The sequence below is a fragment of the Setaria viridis genome, chromosome 5 (assembly GCF_005286985.2).
Source record: "Setaria viridis chromosome 5, Setaria_viridis_v4.0, whole genome shotgun sequence".
In the NCBI taxonomy this organism is placed as follows: Eukaryota; Viridiplantae; Streptophyta; class Magnoliopsida; order Poales; family Poaceae; genus Setaria; species Setaria viridis.
The window spans coordinates 33,318,436-33,333,233 of NC_048267.2; the positions used below are offsets into that span (position 1 = coordinate 33,318,436).

At 45.7% G+C, this 14,798-nt stretch overlaps 1 protein-coding gene across 2 annotated transcripts; it reads left to right on the forward strand.

Moving 5' to 3' along the window:
* The first annotated feature begins 9,102 nt into the window (after window positions 1-9,102).
* Window positions 9,103-14,322, forward strand: LOC117854461 (lipid phosphate phosphatase 2). Of its 2 annotated transcripts, XM_034736656.2 has the most exons (9): window positions 9,103-9,426; window positions 9,508-9,589; window positions 10,363-10,609; window positions 10,698-10,785; window positions 10,866-10,975; window positions 11,089-11,182; window positions 12,246-12,434; window positions 12,546-12,605; window positions 13,898-14,322. In XM_034736656.2, exons 3-9 carry the CDS (start codon window positions 10,376-10,378, stop codon window positions 14,080-14,082), a joined length of 960 nt encoding a protein of 319 aa, XP_034592547.1. In that variant the 5' UTR covers window positions 9,103-9,426; window positions 9,508-9,589; window positions 10,363-10,375; the 3' UTR covers window positions 14,083-14,322. The 2 variants fall into 2 exon arrangements, with proteins under 2 accessions (XP_034592547.1, XP_034592548.1); XM_034736657.2 differs by lacking the exon at window positions 9,103-9,426 and having other exon boundaries at window positions 9,433-9,589.
* The last annotated feature ends 476 nt before the right edge of the window (window positions 14,323-14,798 follow it).

Sequence of the window (14,798 nt, forward strand, 5' to 3'; positions counted from 1 at the left end):
TGTGCCTTCTGATTCGGCAAATGTAGTTTTCTTTCTTTGCTATAGCTACGCAGGACCCACTCCGAAAAAAAGTTGGATCTAAAAGCTAATTTCAAAGTTTTTCTGGAGCTCTTCCAAGGGTGTTTCGAAAATACTAATTCCGTACCTTCTCTTAGAGTTAGGTGAAAATTAACCATGTACCCATTCAGGAAAAAAAACGACACCTTCCCCTCTCCTGCCTCTCGTGAATTCCTCTGTTCCGTCGCGGCCGCCTTCTCCCCTTCCTCCGCCACCCAAAAATCGGCAAGATGGTGCCCAAAAAATCGACGTGGACGAGGCGGAGCCGCGGAGCCCCAGCTCGACGGCCACGACGCGGTCCGAGGAGCCAAGGCAGAGCAGGAGCTGCCAGAGGCGGGGCCGACGCTGCGCGGCGCGCGGGTGGAAGCCAAGTGAGGGGAACAGGACGGCGGCGGCGGCCTCGACGCGGCCCGCGGAGAGCGCCGAGAGCGGCGCGTGCTCCATGGCCGCGCCGCCGGACAGGGCATACTGCTCCAAGGATGGGTCCCCGAGGCAGTTGAGCGTCACCACCAGCGGCTGCGGGTGCCCGCCACCGGCGAGGACGGCAGCAGACGCCGGCGACGCGGGGTGGGCCGGGCCGTGCAACATTTTCTGGGCCCTTCGGCTGCAGTGTGCAGCAGCAGCGGTGCAGAGCCAGTCGCAGCGGCGGGGCCGAGGAGAGTCGACCGCGCGTGGCGTCTGGGTGCTGTTTTTTTTGTGCGGCGGGCACGATACAATTGCTACAGCGGGCGCCCCATGGCCGGTGGCAGCCACCCCTGGCCTGGAAGAACCCCAGACCGGCGGCCTGGCCGGGGGCAAGCGCGGCTTGGAGCGTGCAGGGCACGCCCTGACCTATGGCAGCCACCCCCTAGCCGTTCCGTTCATTCCGGTGATGTCACCTTGTAACGTATAATTGGAACAATTATATCTATACCCTACAATGCGTCAATTTTCACGGAAAAAGTATGAGAAGCGCTGTAGCAATTTCGTTACTGTAGCATCCATCAACTGTAGTGTTCGGGTACTGTAGCTCGCGGGAAAAAGTCCCAACCCCAACTAAGGGCAATGAGATTATTCCCACTAATTCCTGCAGATTCTAAAGCTAGAGTTTACACCATTAGCCAAACATGTTTATAACTTCCTATTTTCTTAGAGTTGATAGAGTGGAACTAAAAAAGTGAAGTTAGTGAAGCGGAGCTAGTTTTTTTCGGAGCGGAGGAGTCTCAAACACTCCCTTAAAGTCGGGGGCTAGAGGGGAAGCCAGTCCCTTATTCAAACCAGGCGGGAAGGCCTTACACGTTACTATGGGTGACTTTGGTTGGGCTTTCCAACCTGCTTTTGCTTTTGCAAAAGCCAAAAGCCAACCAAGAGTCTAGGGTGTGTTTGGTTGGGCTGTAGCTTTTGGAAAAGCTGCTGTGAGCTGTGGGCTGTGGAAAAGCAGCTGTGAGAAAGTAGCTGTGGGAAAATCAGAAGACCGTTTGGTTAGAGGAGCTGTGAAACTGTAGGCTGTGTAAGAAATACCTGTAATGCCCCTAAAGGTCTGTGAGTGTGTTTATATGCAAATTGCTCGTAACAAAATAAATTTTATATATTTTTCATCCATTAAAGTGATTGGACCACATAAATAGAATTATACCTATCAAAAGTTCTATACAAGGATGTCATCCTTCAACATGGATGAGCAGGGAGCGGCGGACGGCTGGCCGGCGGCCGGCAACCGGGGGCGACGGGCGGCGGGGTTCTGTGGCCGGGGTCGTCGGGCGGCGGTTGTCCGGGGGGCGGGGTGTGGCGGGCGGCCGGGGGTGCCAGGTCGGCGGGAAGCGGATCGGCGACCGGGGGCGGCGGATGGCGAGCCGGCGGACGGCGTCCGGCGGCAACGGGCGGTGGGGTGCGGCGACGGGAGGAGCGGACGGACGCGTCGGGAGAAATAGATCGAGGCAAAAAAACAAATCGTTACCTTCATAATCAGTGGCAGGTGGGTAATTTTTTACCCCAAAAGCACTTGAAAGCAGGGGGAAGGTGCTTTTGATTTTGTACTAGAGCAAAAGTAGCTTTTGAGCAAAAGCACGTAGAGCTTTTAGACCCTTTGGTTAGCTGTTGGCTTTTGCAAAAGCAAAAGCAGGTTGGAAAGCCCAACAAAAGGTACCCTAAAAACTATATGTGCTTTTGACCAAAAGCTACTTTTACTATAGTACAAAATCAAAAGCACCTTCCTCCCTGCTTTCGAGTAATTTTAGGATAAAAAAAATAAATGTACCGGTTCGTTTCTTCCCCGTTCTATTTCTTCTCCCGCACGCGCAATCCATTTCCGTCCGCCTCCTCCCCCGCACAGGACAACCGTCCGCCGCCCGCCGCCGGATCTCGCCGCGGGACTGCGCCGCCACATTCCGCCGGTGCCCGTCCTCCTATTTGTGCTCTCACTCCTCTCCCTCCCCTTCTGCCGCCGCCTGTTCCTCCCCCGCGGCCCATCCCAGTACTACGCCGGCGGCGACGCGCTCCTCCGCAGGTCGGCGGCGGGAGCGGTTCCCCACCTGCGCCGTCGTCGGGAACAGCGGCATCCTCCTCGGCTCCGGCCGGGGCGCGCAAATCGACGCACACGACCTCGTCGTCCGCCTCAACAACGCCTGCGTCGCGGGTTCCGCCGCCAACGTCGGCGCCAAGACCTCGCTCTCCTTCGTCAACTCCAACATCCTCCACCGCTGCGCCGTCCGCTCCGCCGTCGCCGCCGGTGGCTGCGCCTGCCACCCCTCGACGACCTCCCCGTTCCCGCTCCTCGTCACCAACGCGCGCCTCGACGTGCTCTGCGCGCGCATCGCCAACTATTACTCAATGCGGCGGTTTGTGGCCACGACCGGGGAGCCGGCGAACAACTGGACCTGACGAGAGGTACTTCCACTACTGGTCCGTGGTGCGCTCCGCCTCCAGGGAGAGCTCCTCCGACGACGTCGAGTTCACCTTGAACTATTGTCGTTAGTGGATTCAGCGTTTGAGCTATTGCCTCGGCAACAGGAGTATGTACAGAATCGGCACTTCCCTCTAAGCACAGAAAAATATCATGGCAGCTAATGTAACATGTCAGGGTTGAAGTAACAATGTACTAGAATTGAGAGAGCAGAGGATGCATGTCAGGGTGAGGCGTTACAATTTGTGCAGAACTGCTGATCGTAAAGCATGTCATGCTCTGACAATTCATATGCACAGATGTACTGAATGTCTGAATTCTGAAGGTCAAGTGAAGAGCAACTCATACGAAGCCATTTACTTGATGAAGCACTGAATGTCTCAATTCTGAAGGTCAAGTTGCAGAAAAACTCATACAAAGCCATTTACTTCGTGAAGCACATTTCTGCTTGAGGCAGTGCTATTGTGCTAACTTCTAACTACTATAATCGAGGAACACATGCTGCTCAAAATAACTGAAGTGATTAAATATTGTGCTAACTTCTAACTACTACAAACATCATTGTAAAAGTGTTTTGATGGATATTGTTCTATTTATGTGGACCAATCACTTTGATGGATGAAGAACATATAAAATTTATTTTTTTCCTTTCTAAGGGCCTGATTGGTTTGAGTTGCTTATTATAAGCAACTTAAAGTTGTTTATTTGTAGTTGCTTATTTTTAGCTATAGTGTTTGGTTTGTGGTGCTAAACTGCATTAAATGAGGCTGCTTTTGACATGTTTGCCCCTAATAATTGCCCATCCCATTTCTCACTCCTCACATAATACCCTGATTTTTACCCTGGCCCTTGGCGCCAATTCCAGGAGCTGTCGCCCAACGTCCTGTTTTTGCTTCGGAGCTTTTTTGGCTGCCACGGTGCTGGGAGCCAATTTTTTTATTCAAATCAAATATTGTTCAACATTCTACAAATAACATCGTTACAAAGCAATAAAGCTACGATCAATTGAACAGTCCATCGGCAATCCAATCCCTAAACTGGTTCATCTCCTGATCTTCGTCCCCGTGTTGAGTAGCATCCGAATTGTTTTGTGACGAGGATGCGTCCGAAGGCGCCACATAGCAATCATCATGATCCGCCCTCTCAAAGTCCACATCAGCAAGTGCACTCTCTCTAATGAAGTTATGAATTGCCATGCAAGCGATAATTATGTTGTTTTGCTTTGCCATTGGATATGCTGGTAAATCATGCAAAATACGCCATTTGTTTTTCAAAACTCCAAAAGACCTCTCAATCACATTCCTTAGTGATGAATGGGCGTAATTGAATAGCTCTTTTTTACCTCTTGGGAGTGGTCCTTGTCGAAACTCTGGGATATGATATTTCGTACCCTTGTATGGTGAAAGATAACCCAGTCTGTCTGGGTATCCAGAGATAAAATTTTCCTGCACAATCATTTATTTCGTGTTATATTCAACCAATGGATTGCTATTGTGTCAAGTATTGGATCATAGAATAGGGAAGCACCTTCAGGCGGATGAGGAAACTTGTCGCCGTACTTGATCAATGCATTTTTGAAGACTCTCATGTCATGCACCGACCCAGGCCATCCCGCAACAACAAAAGTAAATCTCATGTCGAAATCACATATTGCTAATACATTCTGGCTGGTGTACCCATGTCGTCCCGTATGTTGGACAACCTTGTGCATTGGCACAACAACAGGCACATGTGTTCCATCTATTGCTCCAATGCAATTATCAAAGTAGGGGGAGAACCGTAGTGATTTTAGTCTATGATGCACGGTACTAAATGTTGGGTCCAATGGTCTAATGATATCACCTGCTAGCTTGCAAACACTACGCAATACTTTATCAAACTTTCTACTGCATGTTTCAGTTGACCTAACAAAACGATCCTCAACTTGCCTCATGCTTTGAGGGGCACCACAAATCCACACAAACATAGCTAAAGACTCTACTGATGTCATCCTCCTTATTGACTTTAACCCATAAGATTGGACTAGGATATTGTGTAGCCTATCAAACACATCCCTACTCATCCTGAACATGTTGTAGCAAGATGTCATATTTCCTAGTGTTTTAATAACCCATTCATAACCAGTTTGGTTTGCAACCCTATATTTAGCTTTGTCTAGGTATGTGTCATAATAATACATACGGACAGCTGCACAAATAGTAGCAAGTGCCCTCCTCCTCCTCCTCCTCCTCCTTCTTTTCAGCCACTCTTCATCGGAATCAGATGGCGATGATGAATGAGCCGTAAGAATCTGTACAAACAAAACAAAAATGATCAGCCTTCATGTACACAAATCACAAACGCAAATAGGCTCACAAATACAACAGATGACACATAAATGGGATCACAAATATAACAGATGACACATAAATGGGTTCACAAATATAACAGATGTCACATAAATGGGTTCACAAAATAAGATTGCTCAAACATAACAAGAGTTCACAAAACGAGATAGTTCAAATAGCTCAAACATTATTTTCGGATCCACTCAAGCAACTTCAATCTAAATGTTCAGTAGCTTGACTTGTTCCTGATGCACTTCATTTTCAGCCATGTCAACCTAGCTTCATTTGTATTAATGTTGGAAAAAACAGTTCGGTTGTATCTTGTGGCAAACAACTCAGTAGCCATGAAAAATTCTTCTGTACCATCTGTTGCTCCACGTTCCCTTGCCAACTTGAGGCTTTGTTCTATCTCATAATCTTTTCTTTCTTGAATTTTCCATCTTTCTAGCATCTCCATCTCCTTTTCCTTCCTCCTGTATTCCATCTCCATCTCCTTTTGCTTCACCTTTACCTCCATCTCCATTTCCCTCTGCTTCTTTATTTGTTCCATCTCCATCTCTTTTTGCTTCATCTTTAACTCCATCTTAACTCTTATTATTTTGAGTCTTCAAAGCTTTCAGCTTGCATGGTGTGGACAAGGCCCTTGAATATGTGTAGGAACTGATTTTTCCTCTTCTTTGGTGGACTAGATGATGTATCTTTTATGCTAGAACTACTCTTGCGACTGCTAGTACTCAATGGGCTTGCATTAACATCAGTTCCATCTTTCTTAGGCTCAAGTTCATCTTCTTCTGCATATTCCTCTTCCTCGACGACATCTACAGCTATGGTCGACAAAGTTCCATCCACAACCACCTTCTGGTACATTTCCTGTAACTCATCAACATAGTGTGGCATGTAGCTTGAAAATTTCATGCACTCTGAACTCTGTAATACAAATAAAAACAACAATTAAGATCTTTCACAAACATATAACCTTGTACTAAAATTTATTCAGGAAACCAGAATACCTTAATGTTTTTTTTCCACCACTCCTTGTCAGCTATAATGGCACCATTTGGTTTTCTACCTAATCCTGACTGTGACATTGCGAACTTATAGAATTCATAAAGTTTCTTGCATTGTGTCAATCTATTTCTGAATTTTTTCGGGGCATGGTTCAGATTTGTCCTTTCTTTGAATTTTTGTACCATTTCTTTGTAACCCCTTGTATTCATCTTCCCACCTGGGCAATTCCCTAGCCTCAATTGCTCGACAGCTAGTTCACAAAAGATACCGGTGTTTGTTTCGCTCCAATTTGCCTTGTCATACTTGTTCTAACACATAACATGGGAAGGTAAATATAGCTCAAATTGTTCTGTTCTAACACACATGACCATGGAAAGGTAGCTAAGCTAAGGATGCTTACAGAAGGTTTGGAGTCATCATCTTCATCATCCATCTCTTCTTCATCCACCGTGTTCGTGAATGATGGAAAGGCCGCACCACCTGAATAAGATGTGCCACATCTGCAGCCACTGACTTGAGATAACCTTCCCCGTACTGTTGGACGGAGGGGAGGACTTGCACCTACAGTTTTCAAAATATGATCCAAACAGTAAGCACACACTTTAATAGATCATGATTGTCGCACACACTTTATGGAAAAAAAATTAGATCAGGGCTGAGTTTGAAGTCTACATTGAGTCAAATAACTAAATTGTATCAAATAACTAAATCAGAATTGAACATTAGAATTGCACACACTCCTAACATTAGAATTGCACACACTTCATGAAAATGAAATCAAATCAGGACTGAGTTTATAAATTGATTCAAATGACTAAATTGTTTCAAATAACTATTTAGAATTGAACATGCCTAAATTGTTTCAAGGCTCCCAACATTAGAATTGCACAACACATGACATCTACAACATGTCTACAAACAACTAAATTATTTCAAGTCTCCCAACAGTAGCATTGGACAACACATGCACAACATATCTACAAGTCTCCCATACAAATGAACCATACCATAATCATAATGAAGGATATTCAGTGATGCAATCAGGAAAGAATGTCAACCTGCGGGCGGCGAATGTGAAGCACTGACATTCTTTCCACAGGCACGGCGACTACCTCGTGTAGCACTCCTTCCCCGGCCGATCGGAACACCACTTGCGCTTTAACGGGGAGGTTGAAACAAGCCTAGTCTCCCGCCATCGCCACGCCCTCTTCCACGATCGAGTAATGCTGAGTACTCATCAATGTAGGGGAATTCCTCTTGCTGCGAGTTGAGATCAAGATTCTCCATCCCAACCCTCCCCAATGATACACTAGGAGCTGCCCCGTGCGTGAGGCGGCCATTGGGACAGGAGCTCCAACTCATCGGGGTCGGGGACACCAGGGGGTTGAGGGAAGGATGGACCTGCCGAGGATGAGACCCCATGCGAAAAAAAAATCACGGTAACCGTCCATGATTTTGGGTTTGGGGCTGGGTTGCGGAACACGGACGACGGCAGATCGAGATGTGGCTGGAGGACCACGGTCGGCGGCGGATCGAGATGTGGCTGGAGGACCTCGGCCGGCGGCGGATGGAGATTCACTTGGATCGGGATTGAACAGGGGGTGGGGTGGCTTGGATGTGCAAGGCCTGTCGGTGGCATGGATGCGCAAGGGGGCGGTGCCTTGGATGTGCAAGGGGCCATCGCTGGCTTCGAAGCATAGGGCCTGTCGGCGGCGTGGGTGCGCAAGGGGGGCGGCAGCAAGCGAAGATGAATAGTGAGGGGGCGGCGGTGGCGGGGACTATGCAGGGGTGGGCGGCGGCGGGTAAGGTGATGTGGCAGGGCTGTCGTCGGCGAGACAGAGGGATGGCACAGGGGCGGAGGGAGTGCAAACGACCAGAGAAGAGATGGCGCAGGGGCGCTGACGGAGGGATGGCGTAGGGGCGCCGCCGCCAGGGATGGCGCACGGGACGCAGGGGAGCGGGATCTGGGGGAGAAAATGAGAGAGAGAAAGGGGATCTGGGGGGAGAGTGCGAATGGGGAGAGAGAGAAAGGGGGAGTAAATGAGGGTAGGGGGAAGATCACCTTTTAGTTCTCATAAGCATCTCTTGTGTTGCTTATGGACTAAAAATAGGCAATCCCATAAGCAACCCAATAAGCAAGGGTGATTGGTTTCATAAGCAAATAAGTTGCTTATTTTAAGTTGCTTATGCATAAGCAACTCAAACCAAACAGGGTCTAAAATAGTTATTTACATACGAATTAGTGAACACATTATTTTGTTACGAGCAATTTGCATTTAAACATACCGGTATTTCTTACACAGCCTGCAGTTTCACAGCTGCTCTAACCAAACAGTCTTCTGCTTTTCCCACAGCTGCTTTTTTTACAGCACACAGCTTACAGCAGCTTTTTCAAAAGCCACAACCCAACCAAACACACCCTATATCTTAAACGTTTGTCAGTTCCTCGTACTAGTCTCCCTTACATCCTCGAGAAGGAATATGCACCGGAGGGTTAGAAATAAAATATAAGAAGAAAATATGAAAGAAATATATTGAAAAGAAAAATGAAACAAAAGATAAGAATAAAAGGAAAGAAAGAAAAAAGGTACGGCTCGACCTTTTGCTGGCCACCGCAAGCAACTTATTACTGTACTACTAACTCCATCCCAAAAAGAAAAAAAAAGTGTGGCTCGACCTTTGGCAAAATGCTTGCCGTGCGCCAATAGCACTTTTTTTCCGAGCTTTCGTGGGCCGAAATCACCCCCACGGGCCCGTCAATTGTCTTTGGGTTTTCAAGCGACACATCATAACCGCTGCCCCTACCCACCAGTCCACCAGACCACCACCCAGGTAGCCGCGAAACCCAGCCCCAGAAACGACCGGACGGTCAAATTTCAGCTGCCGCGTCTTCAACCGGCGGCGCCGCCGCGTGGCGGGCGGGGCTTCGCTTCTGCGCCGCCACCCGCCCCCTCGTCGGTTTTTTCCACTAGAAAACTGGAGCCCGGCATGCGGACAGCGAAGGGAAACACCTGCCAAACGCGACTTTTCGTGCCCGACGCGCGTGGACGGTTTCCTCCATGGCGTCGCATGGTATCAGCCGTCGTACCAAGAGGAGACTAGATAAGGGAAACTGGGAAGGGGAGAGGGAGAAAGCAAGGTCGCCATACGCTGGTACGTTCTGTGTTCGTATGTGGTATGGCTGTTTCTCTATGGCGCTTTTCTGCAGATTGCTCATGGTCGTGTCGTCTGTAGCCGCGCCGCAGGAGGAGGGGAAGGGGAGGAGAGCACCGCGGAGCCAAAGCGGTGGATCCTTTTGCAAATAGCTTGGTCGAAGGTTTGAATTTCACTTCTCGCCTCTTCGGCATCTAGTTGTCGTGATCAACTCCCAAGCGGATTTGTCTAGAGCTGGGGACGGCAAAGCGTCGAGCACCTGGCGTGCGTCCCTGTGTCACCGGTCAGATGGTTCATGTCCTGGTTGTGGTGGGACGGGTTGCCAACAAATCAATAATTAGTTTCTTGCTTCTTCTCCTTGCTCCTTGAAAATTAAAATGACCGCTTAATGTGGTGCTTGCAGCATTAGGCCCGTCTATGCTACTGCAGTAGCAACTGCGCTGATCCCAGCCCGGTTTTGACATGTTATTCTGTCTGCTTCCTTCTCACCCTCTTTTTTTTTTTATAGGCTGTCTCATCCTCTTAGTTGTCTATGCCTATGATGCTTCTGAACATGCCTCAGGAGCATCCGAGGAATTATGACATTGATTATCAAGCTATGGGCGAAATAATAATTATTATTCTATACTTACTTCAGCTAACAAGCATTGAGTCAAGCTGCACAACTATTTTCGCATGACATAAAATTCTATAACTTTGTAGGCCCTAATGAAGCCGTACCTCCTGTCTGCTAGTTTTTTTTAATCACAAAGCGATAATTAGATAAGTGCAATGGTAGTCTTTGGTACCTCTCAGATATTAGAAAAACCAAGATCGTTGTATAAATGTTTAGTTGCTTTGATGAACGTGCATTTTGTTTCTCTAATTTATTTAGTGGTTGTCGTAAAAAAAAATTGAAAGACACTGTAAATTTATTTAGCCAGTTCACAATTTCAGGACTCAAGAGAATATGCCAGCACCAGCCGCACCCATTCGTCTGGGAGCTCCGACTCCCTATATAACATCTCATGGATCCAAAGTTGCGCGGCTACACATGTATGACTGGATTGTGCTAGTTCTTCTAGCTGTATTAGATGGAATTCTTAATATAATAGAACCATTCCATCGATTTGTCGGATCAGACATGATGACAGATCTCAGATACCCAATGAAGGACAACACAGTGCCATTTTGGGCTGTGCCGGTATATACTGTTCTCTTTTAGTTTAATGCTACCCTGTCAATTCCCATGAACTTCTTAGGTAACTTATCTTCAAATTATGCTTGTTCAGATAATTGGAATCATTGGGCCTATGATCATCATCACTGCGATATACTTTAAGCAGAGGAATGTATATGATCTGCATCATGCTATACTAGGTACGCCCTTTTTTTTGCATGATTTGTGGTGCTAGTTTGTCCATTTATAACTTATTCTGATATCTAGCATGTCCTACCAGGTCTCCTATTTTCGGTTCTTATCACTGCCGTTTTAACTGATGCAATCAAGGATGGTGTTGGGCGACCACGTCCAGATTTCTTCTGGCGCTGCTTCCCTGATGGAAAACCTGTAAAATTCTTAAACCTTTAGTCACACCTTAATGATAACTCACTTGCAGCCCTTGTGCAATTACATTCCATCTAAATTATATAAGAAAGCTTACAAATTTACTTATCCTTTAGGACTATAACAACTTCACTACAGGCGCCATATGCCATGGTAAGGCAAGTGTTATCAAAGAAGGTCATAAGAGCTTTCCAAGTGGTCATACTTCATGTAAGTGGCATTATTCTTACAAATAGAAGGACATGGCATTTATTTTTTGGCGCACTCGTTCCCTTCTTGGTAGTTAATGAATAAAAAAATCGGCCGATGGGGGAACACCGCCCCGCCGGTTTTCATAAGCAGAGAAGACGCCAGCCATACCGGCCAAGAAAACCCTCGAACCCCTATATGGCCGCACCGTAATGTGAGCTTACCACAACCTTGGTGGGGACCACTACAACTACCCCTGAGGGTATCTTTTTAAGCGGTCCTCCACGGGGTAGTCGAGCCTAGGACCTTGGGGTGCTACTAGAGCACTGCAACCATTGAACTACAGGCCCTTTCGCAGTTTAATGAATACAATTCATCCCTCTTTTTCTAGGCTTTAGTCTTTGTTGTGGCTAATGTTGGATATTTCTTAATCAGCTTATAGCATGGGATACGACATTTCATACATTCTTTTACACTATCTTTTTTTATCATGTTGTCAAATGTCAAGTTACAAATACAATGATGTTCTTTACATTTCTATCTGTCCGTGTGATCCTTTTAGCCCTTTATGCCAAAATTACTGCTGCTTTCACTCTTCCATTGACTCATAGAGGATATGAATCGTAAGTTGTGTTCATTTATGATTGCCTCTGCAGCCTGACACAAAAGATTGTTACAGCAAATGGTAGTGTGAATTACCTTGATAATGTAAAATGTATAGTATAGTACTGATAATTAGTCGTATAAGGATATTCTGCATATTTTAACAAATTGGCAATTTATTTGTCAAAGCTTGCCTGTTCTACCTATGCACTTTACTACTTTGGCTGTTCTAGAAATACTATGGCATCTATCATCCGTTGCTGGTAGTAATGCTGCTCCATTTTGTTCCCTTAAGCCAAACTGCCTTGATCTGTTTCTCGGTTCATATTTACCTCCTAGTCCTTACTAGTACACAATCTCATGGAGGTTCAGTTAGTATTTTGTAGCAGAAACTATTTCTCTCTTTCGAGTCTAGAATATATGAGCTTTTCATTCCAGCTATTATTGTTGGTGGATTACTAACAGATTTATGCTTATTTAGGGTCTTTTGCTGGCCTTGGATTTCTTTCATGGTATCTAGCTGGTAAAATCAAAGTCTTCGATCGTAGAGGACATGTTGCAAAACTGTGCATTGTCCTTTCGCCTCTGCTTCTTGCAGCCTTAGTGGCAGTTTCTCGAGTTGATGACTATTGGCATCATTGGCAAGATGTATGCACTGGTGGATTGCTTGGTAGGTCTTGAGTAACACCTCTCCCTTTTTCCTTAACACTAACCGCAAATAAATGGAAATTATTTGTACATACGATTTTTGAAAGATTTACTTATTGTTAAAACTGTGCAGGGCTGACAGTTGCTTCCATTTGCTACCTGCAGTTTTTTCCACTACCATCTGATGAAAATGGTATGCTTCTAACTCTATCTTCAATAAATTGTGCTTCCAACATTCTGTTCATCTTTGCTGATCTCAGATTAAATTAAGCACTTGGTTGTTGGTGTCTATTCTGATCTCAACTTCAGAAAAACTTGAATTTGTTTCTCAGATTGAAAAAAAATGTTGAATGAAGCTTGAACTTGAAAGATAAAAATGTAGGGTTTATGTGGGATTTCCAAGGTACCATACATTTAGTGAGTGGTGACAAGCATGTTCTTTACTTAAATCATCACCCAACGCTTATGAAAGGAAGAATTTTGCTATTTACAAACAAAACACTTTGCAGTTACAACTTTCATAAAATTAGTCTACCAGCAGAAAAAAAAACTTGCACCTAGGACCTTTTATTCTCCCCTTCATGTTCTTATCTCTTCCAGCCTTGGACAGTTGTGTGTAGCATCTACCATCTAGCATGTTCCTGCTTTGGCAGCGTCATGAATATAGAGAGACTGACAATGGTGCTACGGCAGCACTGCTGTCAATAAGAGGGCCTCTGGCTGTGGCAGGCTGTGTGGGAAGAGGACCAGTACCAAGTACCAACAGATAGATATGTTGGCAAGGATCGTGCATGGAAATAGCAAAATAGGACATGGTGCATTCATGTGTGGCCATCATGTTTCACGCCTGCTTGGGAAATAGGACACCGTGCAGTGTCATGCGGATGTGGCCCTGATGTAGCTGCCATCAGTCCTCTCTCAATGATGGCTGCAGCCTTGGTCTTCGACAATTGTTTTGGTTTTAAATCCTGCCATTGCTAGTCCTCTGCGTGGCAGTACTGTGATTGCAACTTGGCAAGGAGAGAAGAAAGGTTTAGGTGAAGGACCAAGAACAAAAAATTCACTAAACTAGGACTAAGAATACCGTGCACAGCGATACTCCAATAATAAGTGTGAAAATAAACAGCCATTCAAAGAAAAAGATAGCTCAAACGAAGTTTTCAACTTTTCATGCCCTCTAGTGCTTAATCTAATACGTGCTGTTTGCTGCCATGAATCCATGATCAACCAAGGATACCCTTCTCAAACTTTGTCGGAAACTTGTATCGATCACGCATTATTTTCATACTGAGAATTCTTACAACTTATAAGAATTGAACCCTTGATAGAGTGGGTAAAACATTAACATTTTGGAAAAAACGGTGATATCAGGATACTAGAATATTATGTGTGTTTTTTTCTGTATTAGGAAACTGCAAGTGTCATCTGCATATATTTGTCAGGATTGATTGTTAAAAGTTAACTTAAGCCTTGTTCAATGGGCAGGATTGTGGCCTCACGCATATTTCCGGCACATGCTTGAACCCGGCGGTGAGAATCAAGTGCAACCCACATCCATGAGCCGCCGTAACTCCCTTCAAAATGGTTCCTTTCACGGTCATGATGCAGTGGAAATGAGGAGCACGAGCCAAGTATTGGATTCCATGGAAGCTGGCCAGAGAGAACAATGACGGAATACTAACATCAATTAGAGTGTTTGTATTATAGTGCTTAGAATAGCATCATTTTGTTCTCTGTTTCTGATGTAACTTCCAGACCACTGAATATATAGAGCACACGTCTCATGTGGGGATTGGAGACGGGATATGCTTCTGTCATATGAACACAATCAAATCGCTCACCTTTTGGAACATGTATTTGCTTGGATGTCGATGCACCATAGATCATAAAGAAGCATGAGCTTAACATTCCTTTGGATGATGAATCTTAAAATGATGCTCCATTCACTTTAGCATAAGCATCAACCTCAAGTGGTGGTTGGATCCTGGTGGCTTCAGAGGGTTCCTGTATGATGATTGCTATCTAACAATGTTCTCTGGTGTAATTAACTACTCTGTCGTTGTGATCTCAGGTGTAATTAATTACTCTGTCGTTGTGATCCGGCTGCCATGTGATTCAGATGATGAGCACTATCAAGGAATTCATTCGACGCAATGGGGTTTGTTGGAACTTGGAACCATCGTCACAGCATCATGTTCCTCGACGGTGGTCAGATCTGAATGGATCCATTTCAGGCACCTGCACAACATGACCAAATTGGTCCTGTCCTGTCCTAGTTTATCTGATACTGGACAAAAGCCTGCGAGCTGACACACCGACATGTGAATTGATAGCGAGCCTGACACGCCGACATGTGACCCGACCTATAATCGCTTTTCTTGTTCTT

Bases quoted from the DNA above. Each gene is read 5' to 3' on its own strand.
- LOC117854461 (XM_034736656.2), top strand. From the start codon at position 10,376: ATGCCAGCACCAGCCGCACCCATTCGTCTGGGAGCTCCGACTCCCTAT. The intron at 11,183-12,245 runs GTAAGTGGCATT...ATGCTTATTTAG, and splicing joins TCCAAGTGGTCATACTTCAT to GGTCTTTTGCTGGCCTTGGA. The intron at 12,606-13,897 runs GTATGCTTCTAA...TTCAATGGGCAG, and splicing joins ACTACCATCTGATGAAAATG to GATTGTGGCCTCACGCATAT.